We start from the raw sequence: 14545 nt of genomic DNA, 5'->3' as shown, positions 1-14545 counted from the left end.
AATGAGGAACTTCGGTCTTTCAGCCCTTAATTGTATTTCATAGTTAACTTTCTTAGCTATTGAATCTCACCTGCCCACCTGCAACAGCAGAAAGGGTGTGGGAGGGTTTTTGGCAAAGAGCTGAGGCTGAAAATGGGGACACTGCACTGGAGAAGGGCAGAGGGGCTCAGGGCAGGGTGAGATGGGCTGGGGGGGAGCACAGGGGGAGAGAAGGAGGGAGGGAAGGAGGAAAGGAAGGAGGAAAGGATGTCCCCATTTTGCTCAGTGCATCAAAGCCCAACCTGCAGGTGCCCCTCTGGATCTGTATTCAGTGGTGTTGCATGTGATTGGTAGATGCTGGAGATGCTGAGTGTGAAATGTGTGTGGTACCTGGGCTTCACTCAGAGCTTTACTGCAGTGCAGTGCCTGTTTGTATATTGGAACTGCACAAACGTGTGTGTTGTGTGTGGATCCTTGCTGACACCCACTGGAAGCAGCACAGAAAGAAGTCTGTGCTTGTGCCTCAGGATCATCGGCAGCACTTGGGTATGTGACACTGGTAACAGTGAACTATGGATAGAAAGAGAACAGGATGCCTCAGTGGGTCTGGTCTCACGGGTCTTTTACAGCAAAGTACCCAGCACAGGTACAGAACTACGTGCTTTGTGAGAGTTCCCAGCTCCAGAGCAGTTCCTTGCTTGGAGAGGAATACAAAGTCTTGTGCAACGTGCTTGGTTTAAGTCCTGCTCTATGACTTTATGTTCTCGTTCCCAAGCAGGGCAGCATTTTGGCTGCTGGTGACACACGGATCGCAGCTGTTGTGCTGACTGGTGCTGTTTGCTTTCCCCACCTGACTGCAGATGTTTGTGCCTTTACCTTACCATCAGGATCGGGGCCTGTGTCTGTACAGCCTCAATTGCAGAGTGTTTCCCACAGGAAGCTGCACTGCCCTCCATCCCCATGTGCTGCCCTGCCCTTGGGAGGGCTCTATGGGATGGATGGCTGCCCCCCATGCTGGCAGCATTTGAGAAGTGCAGCAACCTGCGCTGTGTGTTTGCCCTGGAAGTAGTGAGAGTTATTTCCAGCACACGTCACTACTGTGTGTCTTCTGACCCAGTGCTTTTCCAGCCAGGTCTTGGCAAGCAGCGGAGGAGTGATTTACCCACATCTACGAGCAGATAAATGGCACAGAGACAGCAGGTAACGCATTTACTACCCTTAGTGTGCTCTGTGTCCTGGGCTCATGGGGAGCGCTCAGTAACCTGGCTTTATTTCCTCACAGTGCCTTTGTGTACGTGAAGCTCTCTGGACTAATGGACAGGCACTGCAGACTGCTCCTGCCTTCCAGACGGACAATACTTCAACAAACCCTCAAGTCTGGGAGTCAGCTCCAGCTGCTGGGATGGGGGAGAGGACATCGCCCTTCAGATCAGGTCCCAGGCTCTTCCCACCAGCACTGTCTGAGGGATGCAGGTGTCTGTGCCTCGCTACCGACAAGAGCTCTGTCCCTTCTCCTTTGGGGATGTGCTGTTGCCAGATGTCCTTTCAGGAATGGCTTGGCTGCTGCTGGCAGCCATTGCACACCTCTTCCTGCTCAGTGAGGCAGCACGCAGCCAGCAGGGCACCTTCCTCGCCTTTCAGCACAGACTTTCTCAACTTCTTGCAGGGCTTTGGGCTCTCCATTATAGGGGTGGCAGGTCCCCTCCGCTTCTCTCCTGCATAGGCACTGGGTGGCCCCAAACCGCAGGGTTGGGTGCTGGCAGGACAGGCGGCTGTGTGCAATGGCTGAAGGTAATGGTGGTAAGCTCTGCCTCAACGCACAAGGGGTGAGTGTGTCTGCATGCACACACAAAAGGGAAGAGAAGTACTGTGCATGCTGTGCATCGCTGGCCGCACCCACTGCAACTCAGAGCACAGGCAAAGTCTGTGGTCATTGATTCCGCTGCCGCTAAGGTCCCAGTTCAGTCACATTACTCATACGTTTAAGTATTTTGCTGAACCAGAACCTAACTCAGTAAATTCCTGCTGGAAGTTACCATTACAGTGGGATTAAACAATGCTGAATTTCCCCTTTAAAGAATGTCCCGCATGAGAAATGGTACCGACCTCTATAAAGTGGTGCTCGGTGAATTCTCTGCACATTTTGCTGTTTACAAATGCTGCTTTTTGAACCCAGATCCTGAACAGGAGTTCTGTACCGTTGCTCTTGTGCCCACACGTCCCTTAGCAGCAGGAGCCTCCTTCCAAGTCCGATCCTGGATCCTGATGTTGGAGGACCAGCAATGAGGGTCAATGGCCCCTTCCCACAGCGGCCCCTCTGGGATTTGCCTCCCCAGACAGCTGTAAGCACCAGTGGGACGCAGACAGTGCTGCCAGGGTGGCGGCGGAAAGGCAGCAGAGTGAAGCTGGAGAGCTGAGTTTTCCCTTTGCTAAGGTCAAAAGTACATTTTGGGACACTTTCCATGAAGGCTGGTGCTCCTGACATGGCTGCTGCGGATTAGATGTTTCAGCAATGACTCAGAGGAAAAAGGTAAATAAACATTTTTTATTTCAAAGACGGGATTAAATTCCTCCGTGTCTAGATCATTCAAGGTAAAGCTCCTTTAATCTTTTCATTGCGATCTGCAGACTGTTGTCTGTGACAGCTGCGGCCCCGGCTGTGACGTTGGGTAGCAAATGCTGCAGCGGGGACACGGGAGGTGGCAGAGAGGACAGAAGGTGGTTGGGAGCAGCGGGCCCCAAAGCAGCCACCTCACTTAGCAGCACGTGGAGCATGAAGAAGCTGGATTGTTCCTTCTGGAGATTCAAGGAGTAAAGCTGAAGAGGCTGAAGTTGCACCCAAACGGCTTTGTAAAGTAGAGGCTGAGAAACTTTAACTGGGAGAAGTGCAGTTGTGGTAAGGACAGCCCCAGCGAGGACGTGAGGGCGCTGCCTGTGCCAGCGAGGTTCCTTTCAGTGCAGTGCTCCTGGGCAGTCCCACATGTGTGCTCCAGGGCTGGTGCTTGGCCTGCCACGCCTGTTTGTCCCTGCTGCCACAGAGCGGAGGACTGGATCTGCAGTTCTAGCGTATGTTGGATGTCCAGCCGCTCATGTCAATGGGCTCACGCTTTTCAGGTCGATTCCAGCTATACATTTGATGTTGCCCTTGTACATGTTCTTAACATTTATCTCTACCATCCAAAGCCTTATTATAGAAGGTGTTGTATCGATCAGAAAATACTGGGTTCATCATTACGGGGTGCCAAAAAAAAAAAAGGGCTAGCAAGAAATCTACAATATAAAGACAATTTTATTGCCAATAAGCTCTTAAAACTCTTTTTTTTTTTTTTTTCCTGTTTCAGTAGGACCTTATTCTTCCTGATGAAAATCCGGTCATAGCATCTTTCATTAAAAATAAAATTATTTTGAAATAAATAAATATATAAAATAAATATCATATACATTTTATAAATAGTTTTGTCCCTATGCACAGTATCCATGCTTACATCTGAATAATGTTCCTCGCCCCATTCCCACCCCAACAGCAGGAAAAACCCCCAACGCCAGGACCAGTCCACGTAGCATCATCCCTGTAGCAAACCGCTGGGCCGCTGCAGCAGGGCGCCATCTGAAAGGCTGCTTCTTAGCCAGAAACCATCCCGAGCTCATCAGAAGCGTCTGGAGCAGTTCTGTGGTCTTTTGTTCTCCTTCCTTCTCTTCAATTCTAGTTGTTCCTTTTTTTTCCCACCCCCCATCATTAACAAGTTTCCTTGCCTGCTTGTTCTTTTAAGCAACCATAACACTGACTATTTGGCTTCTCTTACAGCCACCAAGTAAAGAAAGTGAACGAAAATGAAAGATTATATGTAGGGTTCCCTCCCTTCCCCTACCCCCACCCCCATAAATAACCCAGGTTCGATATACGCTTGAAACAAGGAGGAACAGCAGTGTCTGGATTCAACGTAAGTGCTTTCCTATGTCATCTACATTTACAGGAATGATGGAATGACTATTAATAGAGTGCTCTGGGAAAAAGCTTGGGAGCCCAAGTATGTACATTGATGGGGCAGCCGTAGGAAACATCACCTGTAGTGGAAGAGGTCTCTGTACATTGCAGGTATTTTGGCAGGGTCCACGGGCCTTGGTAAAAAGTGAGTGAATTTCTGATGTCTCTTAGTCCTGTACCCCTCGCGGGGGGAGCCGTCCTTGTTCAGAGCCACGTAGTAATGCCTCTCCGAGTCCGGGTGCTTGTAGAGCGTTGAGGCGTACGTGTTGTACCAGTTCTCTTCAAACTGCTCTCGGAAAACACACTCCCTCGTGAGCTTCTTCTGCGTTGGGGCAGAGGTGGGAGAAGAGAAAGATATGTGTCAAAAGAAAAAGAAATAAGGAAATCTTGCTATTTCCTCCACTTCGTTATTCTATGTTGTTGGTTTTTTTTTCTTAGCAAACTGCTGCTGGCTGCCCTGAGGATGGAGACTGTGATCATCCCTGTGGGTGAGAGCTGGAAACTGGCACGTGCCTGGATTCAAAGGAGGTGGAGGAAGGAGAAGGTGGGTGTGCATTTTGCAAAGGTTTGCTGTTAGAAACAACATAAGGCTGCTGCAAAACTCTGAGCCCGGCAGCCAGGGGTCTGTCATTGAGGTGTGAATGTGGAGACTGCTGTGAGACCAGTGGTGGTGCTGGTGTCTGTGTGCTGTGCACGGGGTGCCCACGCAGGGCTGCAGCCACGTGCACACAGCAAGTGTGCTCCGTGCAAGGGGCAGCTCCCGGCAGGAGCAGCGAGCGCTGCGTTGGAACAGTTTGAACAGCAGCGAGCGCCTCTTTGAAAGTTCAAGGCACATAATAATATACACTGTAACGTGAATGAAAGCATTCCTCAGGCCTTTCATCTTCTGAAGCAGCAGATAGCTGTGATGTGAGGCCATAACAAGACTCAGGGAGGTCTGGATGCCTAACCTGGGAAGATTTATGGCGGCGATAGGTGATGCGACGAGCGCGTGCCAGCAGCGGCACAGGGCCAGCGCGTGGCTGAGGCATCCCATGCTGGGCTTGGTGGATGGATGCTGCTGGTGTTGCACAGCTGCAGCCGCTCTGACCCTCACCCAGGGAACAGCAGCACATGACAGCTTTCAGGCTGTGCCCATCACACAGACACCATGTGGGCTCCTCTCGCTCCCTCCATCTCCCCCTGCCAGCTCTGGCGCTGTGCTCCACTGAGGACCTGGTGTCCCCTACGGGGATGGCCCAGGAGGGGCTCTGGAGGCTTCCAGATGAAAGGCAGTCTGCAGACGTAGGATGTTGTAATATTACAAACACTGTACCCACACAGTAAACTATTTGGGTAGGGAATGTGTCTTATCTGTGCTGTACTAAGTGCTAAGTAAATGTTATTGCCTGCAGTAGACGTTTTGTAATAAGATACAGGAGCTCACCTGCACTCAGAACCTGTTTTGAATGTTTCGCTGCCAATTAACTCAACCCTGGGGTAACGTGTGAGTCCTCCAAGAGCCAACGCCACAGCTCTCATCACCTGAGACCTGGGGAACTGCAGGTTTCTCTTCCCAGACCTATCAGTGAATGTGGCTTACCCCCATCTCCCAGGATGGCACCTACTCAGCACACACAGGAAGCTGCTGCCTTGTCATTCTAATGCTGCTGCCTGGTGTGTTTCATGCACAAGATGCAATGACAGAGCTCCCATCATTGCATCTTTAGGCCAATTCTGTTTCCAGGATTCCAGTGCTCTAAAATTGTATTTTTGTTATTTCTGTGACATAGCATTAAGACAGGCCCTAGAATTTAATTAACTCTGTTTGTTGATTCATGATCAGAGCTGCAGGGCTTGAAAGCAAAGGATATAAGCAAGTTTGTGCCCTTGTTTTCAGCAGGCATGAGTAAAAGCCACAATTCCAGGAGCTGCTGAACAGCCTCATGGTGTGACAGCACACCTGAACAGTGGTGCTGCTGTGTGGTTGTTTCTGAAGTGTGGTTTAAAATATCTGGGCTGATTTATGGAATCCTGGTGGCTTTTTATCAGTCTTGCACTTAAGTTTTATTTAGGGTAGGTGCTACTAAAGTAGTGAAGTGGAGAAAGAAGGGTTAACGATCCATGCTGGTCTTTGATTCTCTCCTATAAAATTCAGCATCTGTAACTCAAAAAGAGCAGAGGACTCCATGCTGCAGTCTCAATAGATGGGAATGGGATAAGAAAAGATGACAGTAACTCATAGTTCATTGTTACTGTTCTCTATGCAGAGTTTATGTGAAGGCTTCTCTATATGCACAGTACACACGTTTCAATTTCTGCACTATGAGGTCAGTTGGACTTGGTTAGAGGAAGTGTGTGCCTTCCACTTTGCTTTAAAACTGGGCTATTTTATTTCACTCCCAATTTGCTGTGATCTACCTTTTTCTGCAGCCCTGGCCCACCTCTGCACAGTGCTTGCTCTGCATGCAGCTGTTTCACCCATCAGAGCCCCAACAGATGCGCTCTTTTTGGGGCTAGCTTAGAGTGGATAAAGGGCATTACAAGCTCCATAACGTTGGGCAGAAAAGCAGCAAAGTGTATTTCTGCTGGTTCTGTTGCAGTGTGAGCTGCTTGCCAGAGCAGGGAACCCACAGCTTTAAGGCACATCTCAAATCAAGGGAGCAAATGACAAACTTTCCCTCTAAACCTGAGCCTGGGTTGGAAACAGGGTGTTTCTGCTTTGTGTATCCTGCAGCAGTGCTGAGGCAGGATATCCTATAGGTGATGCTGGGGAGGATTTTATAGGTATCAAGGAGCTTGTGCTGAGAGAACCTAGCAAGAAGTTTACATGTGGCTTTTGGCTAAACACAGAAAGCTCAGGTCTGAAAAGGGCACTTCCAGATAGTTGTGAGAAACTCCCCAAACTCCCAGAAGGGGTTGTACAGATTGTTATAACAAAAACAGCACTGAGACCACACTTTCAGCTTCCATTAGAGAGCTGTAATATAAACGTCAGATCTGCAGATACACGCAGATCCCTATCATGTGGACAATAAAGCTGATGCTAATCATGAAACCACACCATTAGCACCCAGTTTTATGCAAAATTTCCAACCCCCCACCTTTAATTGACCATTTCTGTTCTGTTTTTGAAAGGCAGAACCACAACAAACCCCACAGCATTCCAGGCAATGCCACAAATGGCTCCTGTGCACAGTGCTTCAGGGGCTGCACCCTGACACGGGCCATCACAGCATGTGTCCCCCTCTCTGTCACCCCATACATCACAGCTGTCATTTACACAGTAAAAGCAGTGGGTGAGATGGAAGCGTGTGGCATCACAAGGGCTTCAGAGGCCTGTGACAGGAATAGCTTGTGACACCAGTGAAGCCTCGCAGCCCATATTGCTGCATCTCTTATATAAGAGTTGCAATCACTACAAGATCTTAAACTTACCGACCCATACAGCTCCCCTCTCTCATTCATGCCGAGGTAGAGTCCCGAATCCACCCCACGGATACTAACCAGCCCCACCGCCAGGCTGATGAACTCCAGAATCCCTGCAACAGAAAGGCAAAGCAAATCACACAGGTGATAAAGCTGACACCAGGCCCAAGTGACAAACACGAAACAGCTTTTCCAGCTATAGAGCTTCTTACAGACCCTGCTTTCTTTATTTATAACTGCACAGTTCTTAAATCCATACTCCTGTATGCATGCAGCCATGTAAGTTTTTAATCCATTTCTACCCAGCATCGTGAACTTGGTTTGTCCAAGAAGAATTACCTTTCCTCATGAGAAAAGAACTGCTCAGCTGTTGTTTTTGTCACACACAGAAAAGACAAATACAGACATTTGCGCTTGCTCAATTAGCAGTTTTTGAAGCCTATCACCACACTGGGTTTCTCCACCAAAAGCAAAGTGACCTTCGTCCCCATTGGGCTTCTGGTATGAGAAGACAGTCCCACACACTTTCAAGTAATCATTACGATAGTAATAAGGGAAAAGGCACTAAAGAGGTGTCTGTGAGGGCTTCCCTGTTCCTGCAGCTCCAGTGAGGTAGTTGCTATCTCCACATGTATACAGACGTCCTGGATAAAGCCAAACTTCAGATACACACAGGTTAAAGTGCACCTTCCTCATGGCTATCAGTGCTGGGGAGCCGCTGTTCTTCCCAGGCATTGTTTTGGCCAGAAACGCCCTCCTGCCCTGTGATCCTGCCCCAGTCCCATGTCTGCTCTATTCAGACTTCACAGACAAACGTTCTAGAGGTGCTGTAGATGGACTGTGTTTGACTCGGAATGTATCGCGTGCTGCTGGTCTAGAGGTTCAGTGCTTAGGTAGCAGTGGAGGATTATCACCATCCCAGGTATGTCTAATGAATAGGAAAGATGTCTCCTCTATTGAAGAGGACAAAGTTGCTCTAACCTTTAGCTCAGCTCCAGGTGTCTTAATATAGCTCCCAAAATGTCCAGTCCTGAGCAATTGCCCCTTACTGCTCTGATCAGGTTACCTCCTGATCCTCTTAAATGTATGCCTTGGACTAAAATCACCGCATGACACACGGCCACCTGAGCCGGCTGACTTCAGCGGCAGTCAGCTCTCAGCTCTGGAAATGTATCTTCTGCTTGGTCAGGTGTGGATGTAGTGACTTTCAGAGGGTAACCGTGTCACCACCTAAATATAGGGCAGATACGTGGTGACGGACACCTTTGCTCAGTGCAGATTGTCAGGCAGATTCTGGCAGCCGTGCTAGGGGCAGGAATTCCTCTTTCTGCCTCACGTCAGGCCTTCTGTCCTCCTTTTGCCTTGCCTACTCTACAGCTTGCACGTCCAATTCAGAACTCCCTGGAGCCAGAAGGTGCTGCACAGTGGAGACAAAATATGGACTTGAGAACTGGAATTCCTTGAAACAAGCAGGGAAACAAACAGAAAATGCTTTTTTAGGACGGTGCAGAAATTTTCCCAGCTGAAATGCTTGCTCAGTCACGCTCAGAGCAGGATCACCTGTCCTTCTTTGGGCTTGTGGTGATCAGTGCATTGCCTTTTTGATCCTCTGAAGAAGGAAGCAAGCATAGTCTTTACAAATGTCCTCCATTTTCTTCAAGGTTCTCCAGCAGGATCCAGAATTGTTGACTTTCTGAAGAGCTGACTCTCTCCTTCTTTGGAAACAACTTCTTCAAGGCGGGTCTGTGATGATCCCTTCTGACTACATCACTTGTAATACTCCCTTTTTCTCATCTCTGAGTGGCACGGAAAGATGTACAATGATGATAACTATGATGAAATAGCAGTAAGAACATAACCTAAACCCACCAAAGTCAGGAGACAGAGTGAAGGCTGAATAAATGTGGGCAGATCCGCACCCTGTCCTTAACTCACTCCAATTACTAGACAAAATCACAGCTTATTACACATGATCTGGAGCAGCCACTGGGGCCAGATGGAGACTTTTCTCTCAAGTTGTAGCAGTGTGTTTTCATGGTAGACCTCCCTTTTTAAAACTTCTTTCTCCCTTTCTCTTTTTCCCTTCCCCCGGGACTCGCCTCATTTTTCATGCTTCCATTATTCATTCTGTTTGTTCTTTGAGTCTCTCTAGATGATATTTGGAGAGATTTGATTAAGACTCCAACTGGATTCATTTAACACCAAAGCACCCTGTAATCTCCTGAGCTCTGTTGCAGCCAGACCCATGCGCTCTCGCATTACTATAAACTATCCCTCAAAGAACAATTCAGCTCCTTGCACCTGTCTCTTCACACACAACTATATTGATGAGTGGGGCTACAGAAACAACCTCAGATGTTGTATTAATGTCTACAAACTCAAAGCTTTGGCTAAAAAAACTCAACAACTGTTCAGTAACAGGTGCACCAGAGTTTGAATGTCAAAATCTATTGCAAAACCTTCTCTGGAGGTTTCACTGGCTTCTCTAAGAGACTCTGTTACAGGTTCACTACCAGACTTGTACCCAAGAAGAGCTTTGCTTTCCTCCCTTTATCAGGCTCCAGTACAAACCCAAGGCCATTTCCATTTACTTGCAGTGAAGAGTAGCACCCTTGGAGTCACCTGTTGAATGCTGGTGTGAAACAGACACAAGGCAGAAAATGAGTGTTTGCTGCTGGTAGAGATTTCCCTGGGAAACTTATCTCACTTTTCTTCTCAGGGTTCTTCTCAATGTCAGTCCAAACCCCCTCCAGCCTTTGACCATCCTTTATTTCTTTATGCAGGAAGGTCACTAGCAGACACAGTAAGAACAGACATGATTTTTAAGATGCTTCCATTTTTATTCTGGAATGGCTTAGATGGAGCTGCCAGTTCAGAGAACTCATTTGGGCACTTATTTAATCTAAAAGAGCTTTCTTCCAGCAGTCCTGGAGGGCTTCACCCTGCACTAAGCTTCTTCTAGGAAAAATAAGCTGCATGCTGTTGTTCTTGTATGAATCTGTATATACACATTCTTGTATGTACTGTATATACAAGTATAAAATGTCACATTCCAGAAGACAGGTGTGACTTCAGAAAGCTCCAATCAACAGATGAGAGGTTACTGTGATTGCTCAAGCTCTGCGGGTAGATGCTGCTGCAACTTTTCCAGCGTCCCATGAGTGTATGCCTTGAAATCTGTGGTACAAATGACTCTCCCTTCACCCTTGCTTCATACTCTATTCTGTACCATTGAGGCTTTGGCTCATTCTTTTCCTTTCTGGAAGATTTCTCTGTAAGTCTGGTAACTTGAGGGCTGACTGTGCATGGGAGGGTGCAGATACTGTCTGCCTTTTTTCCTGAATGCTTTCCAGCACTCAGAGATGGGGATACAAAGTCCAGTTTCCACCTACGTCCCATCTGCAGCTGGATACGTGCCTTCGCGGTGGCATCCCGAGGAGCCATCTGTGGAGCAAGCATGGATGAATAATACACTGATGTGAGCGGGGAGCAGCTTCCAGCCACGTGTGCTAGATCCAGCAAACCATCAGACTGGATTTCTATTTCCCCAGGTGCCCCTAGATTTCAGGCACCTTTAAACTGAAAACCTCTCAGCCTATAGTTCTGTAGTCCCCCAGAATCGTACAGGCTGCCTATTTCTGCAATAAGTTACTGCTTTCTGACTGCTGCATGCAAAATTTAGGAATGCATCGATACATGACATCCTAATATGAACCATACCAGTAACATTGGAATTTAAATATTCATGGCTACTGAACGCAGATGGTGAATACTGTGTGCCAATACGTTATTGCTTTGAGTCTCTGCTGAAGCGAGGTTCAGTCCAACTTTATCTGAACAGGAGGATTCCAGTCTAATCCTTTGGGGCTTTGTCATGCAATTACAACAAATAACTATTTATTTTACACTGCCTTTGGGAAAACCCTGAAGCAGAAAACTATAATATTTTATATCTGAAGTCTGGTCTAGTTTACGTAGCTGGATGCTGACTGCTAAAACACTTAGGGAATGCCAGCGTTTCGATTTATTGAACACACTGTGTGACTTAAGCTGAAGTGTGCAAAATTCATGAAAACTTTTAGCCCGTTTAATGCATTTTTTTTTCCCAAAGTTTGTTTGGAAATGCATTCAGCTTTTAAAGAAATGGAACTGAGAGAAGCAGCGCCATCTGAAACAGTTTACTGCAGAAAGATAGGTAAAAAGAACTGATATAACGGCTACGTGGCAGATTAAACTAAAAAGCAAACAGATGCTGTGGGTTTGCTTTCAGTTTCTTTTAAAAGGTTAAGGATATGTGTCTTTCGGGGGTAATTAAAGAACACTTGCCCCATGAGCCTATTAGTACCTTACTCTGACCTGCAGGTTATGACTTTCTTGTTGATTTAGGCAAGGACACGCTACGCACACACCTGGTGTTTATGGAAAAGCACAGTTGGCAGATAAGCTTTCCCAATTGTTCCAAAAACCTGCCTTAACCTAACAACAACTGCAGCATCAGCAGCAGCGTTCCTGAAGAATCAGAAAGGACCGGGTGCAAACAATTAAGGCCGAAAAAGAATTCCCTTCAGCAAGGAGTTAAATGGCTTGAAAACTTTAACAAGTCTCCCAAACGCTTCTTGCAACCTGTTGACAACAAAGCTGAGATCACCGGCGTGGGACTCGTTGATAGCTTACCCAGACACCTGCACTAGATGCTGAAATAGCGGGAATTTTTCTTAGCTGTGCTCAAACTTACTGTACTCCTTCGCTTGTGGCTTGGGATGCATTTTTGGAAGATTACATATGCTCTCATTAAAGATCCCTACTCTTGTGTGACACCGATACGGGCTCTCAAGTCTTCCAGCTTTATCCCAGACAGCAAGGTAAATCCACAGTGCTTTGCCTGTCGTTCCATCTTCTCCTTTTGGAGGTCCCCTAAGCATTTATCCCCCTTCGACTTCCCCTCTCCTTTCCAACAGCTTCCCAGAACCGAGCTCTGACACCAGTCCAGCCAGCCCATCCCTGCCTGCTTCGGGGGAGACGCTTCTAGTGAGATTCATGCAAGGAAATCATATTAGCTCATAGATACCTGCGGTGGCCAAAACAAAGGTGAAAGAAAGAAAGAAAAAGCCAGGAACTGCATTTCCCAACGTGCTCCCTCCTTTCTTTTGCTGTTACCTCCAGCGGCACAGCCAGAGCTCGGCTGCACACCCCACGTCCCCCCTCCGCCTTTTTTCCCCCTCTTTCTTAGGACACGTTTCCGTGCACCTGCGGAAGGGCTGAGAGCCGGGAGGACGGCAGATAACAGCGCCCTTATCGCCGGGGAACGAGCTCTGCATCGGGAGGCTCGATCCCCCACCTCGGGCACCTGCCGGGCCGGCACCTGCCGCCGCACCGCGCCCTTACCGAAGCGGCTGTGGTCCTGCCGGGTGCCGTGCACCGTGCCGTTGGGGAAGATCTCCAGGTGGAAGCCGGTGCGGCAGTAGAGCTGCCGTCTCCGCAGGATGCCCTTGAGGTGCGCGAAGTCGGTGGGGGAGCCCCGCTGCAGCCGCCCCTCGATCTGCCCCAGGCGCTCGTTGAGGAAACCGGGAGAGTCGGCGAGGGGCAGCCCGCCCAGCGCCGGGGGGAAGCCGTGCAGGTCGGGGTCCAGAGAGCCCAGGAAGCCGCCCACCTCGGCCATGGGGCCGCGGCCAGGGCCGGCCCCGCGGAGCGGCCTCCGAGCGCCGAGCGGCCCCTCAGGGCGCGGGCTGCTGCCGCCCGGCCCCGCGCTGCCGGCCCCGGCCCTGCACAGCGCTGCCCGCTACTCCCATCGCTGGATGTGTCCCGCGCTGCGATGTAAACCGCACTTATATACGTACACACTCCCCTTACATTGACATATTGGATATTTAAATGCAAGCCACACCTCACTGGCATCCCCTTTGGCTATGGGCTGTGGTTTTCTTTTTTTTTTTTTTCTTCTCAATCCATTTGTGGTTGGCTTTTTTTTTTTTTTTTTTTTTTCAAGCTTCACTCCCTCTTTTATTGTTATTAAAAAAAAAGCAAAAAGAAATAAAAGGGCAGGAAAAACCTTCCCAGCTCCACATCGCAGAGAGGCGCAGCGTTTGGGACAGCACCCGGCGCTGTGGAGCGGCTCCCCCCGCCGCCCCGCTCCGTCCCCTGCTGACCCCCCCCCCCCCGGGCCCGGCCGTGCCCCCCACCCCGCTGTAAGGGCACCGTGGAGATACCGTGGGGCTCGGGGAGCGTTTCTCAGCGTACGAACTGAAAAGCGATCTAACTGAAAAGCGATCCCTCGGGTTTTACGGGCGGGTTTTACAAGCGGCCGGGCGCTGAGGGGCCGGGCCGAGCGCTCCCCAGGACGGCAGCGGGCCCGCTCCCCACCTTCCTCATGTTGGAAACAGGTGTTTCCGCGCCCTCCACGGACCTCCGACACCGTATCCGTGGCAGCAGCTGCCGCCGCAGACAGACGGAGTCAGGCACGAGGAGACGTGTGGGCCGACAGGGGAGGGACAGCACCGAGCCCGGGGGCCGCGCCTCAGCCCCGCGCCTCAGCCCCCCGCCTCAGCCCCGCTCCGCCCTGCCCGCCAGGCGGCGCTGCTGCTCGGCACTCGGCCTTGGTTCCACGGTGCCCCGCGATGGGCCGGAATCACAGGCAGTTTCCACACAGAACCCGCGAGCACACCAGCTCTGCTGCTTGGGTCCCCCCGTGCCGCAGCCTCGGTGGCTCTTCAAAGCAGCCAGAGCTACTCACACCTCAGCGAGACTGTCCGCAGCCTCCTCCTCATCAGGTCTTCATCAGAAGAGATGCTGTTCCCCTCAGCACTCTGTCCCATCAAGGGTCTCACTTCAAGGGAACTCTTCCCCCTTAGAGGGTCTGTCCTCCCCACACCTGCCCCAGAGCAGAGGCCATGACATACAGTCCCCTTTTCCCACAGGTCTGGGAAGTTCTCTGTTGTGAAGACCTGAAGGAAATTGTGATATTACCACATGGAATATCCACACGTGCATCTGCAGAGGGTGAGGGATCTGGTTTTTTAATTGGAGGTGGGAGCGTTTATACCTGTCAGAGCTGTGGCTATAAAAGGGGTGTATTTGATGCAGAACTTGACACATGAAGCCTAAAGCCATGGGTGTTTTTAAAACACAGCCTGTTCCTGAGGTAGTAAAATCTGCAGAAGTGTGTTGGTTATTTGT

General features: G+C 49.6%; 1 protein-coding gene and 1 long non-coding RNA gene across 2 annotated transcripts; one reads left to right on the top strand and one right to left on the bottom strand.

Annotated features, from left to right (window-relative positions):
• Window positions 1-3250: 3250 nt before the first annotated feature.
• On the bottom strand, window positions 3251-13171 carry FGF16 (fibroblast growth factor 16). Its single transcript, XM_015860699.3, has 3 exons — window positions 12758-13171; window positions 7382-7485; window positions 3251-4286 (listed from the first exon to the last, which is right to left on the bottom strand). Exons 1-3 carry the CDS (start codon window positions 13029-13031, stop codon window positions 4041-4043), a joined length of 624 nt encoding a protein of 207 aa, XP_015716185.1. The 5' UTR covers window positions 13032-13171; the 3' UTR covers window positions 3251-4040.
• LOC146760977 (uncharacterized) lies at window positions 4170-11884 on the top strand. Its single transcript, XR_014945679.1, has 3 exons — window positions 4170-4302; window positions 4403-4508; window positions 11759-11884. It is a non-coding gene; the product is annotated as an uncharacterized LOC146760977 (long non-coding RNA).
• Window positions 13172-14545: the final 1374 nt, after the last annotated feature.

This window comes from Coturnix japonica, chromosome 4 (genome assembly GCF_054131305.1).
Source record: "Coturnix japonica strain WE chromosome 4, WE-NBRP24, whole genome shotgun sequence".
Classification (NCBI taxonomy): Eukaryota; Metazoa; Chordata; class Aves; order Galliformes; family Phasianidae; genus Coturnix; species Coturnix japonica.
The sequence above is the reverse complement of the archived record's forward strand: the minus strand, read 5'-3'. Positions and strand labels throughout refer to the sequence as shown.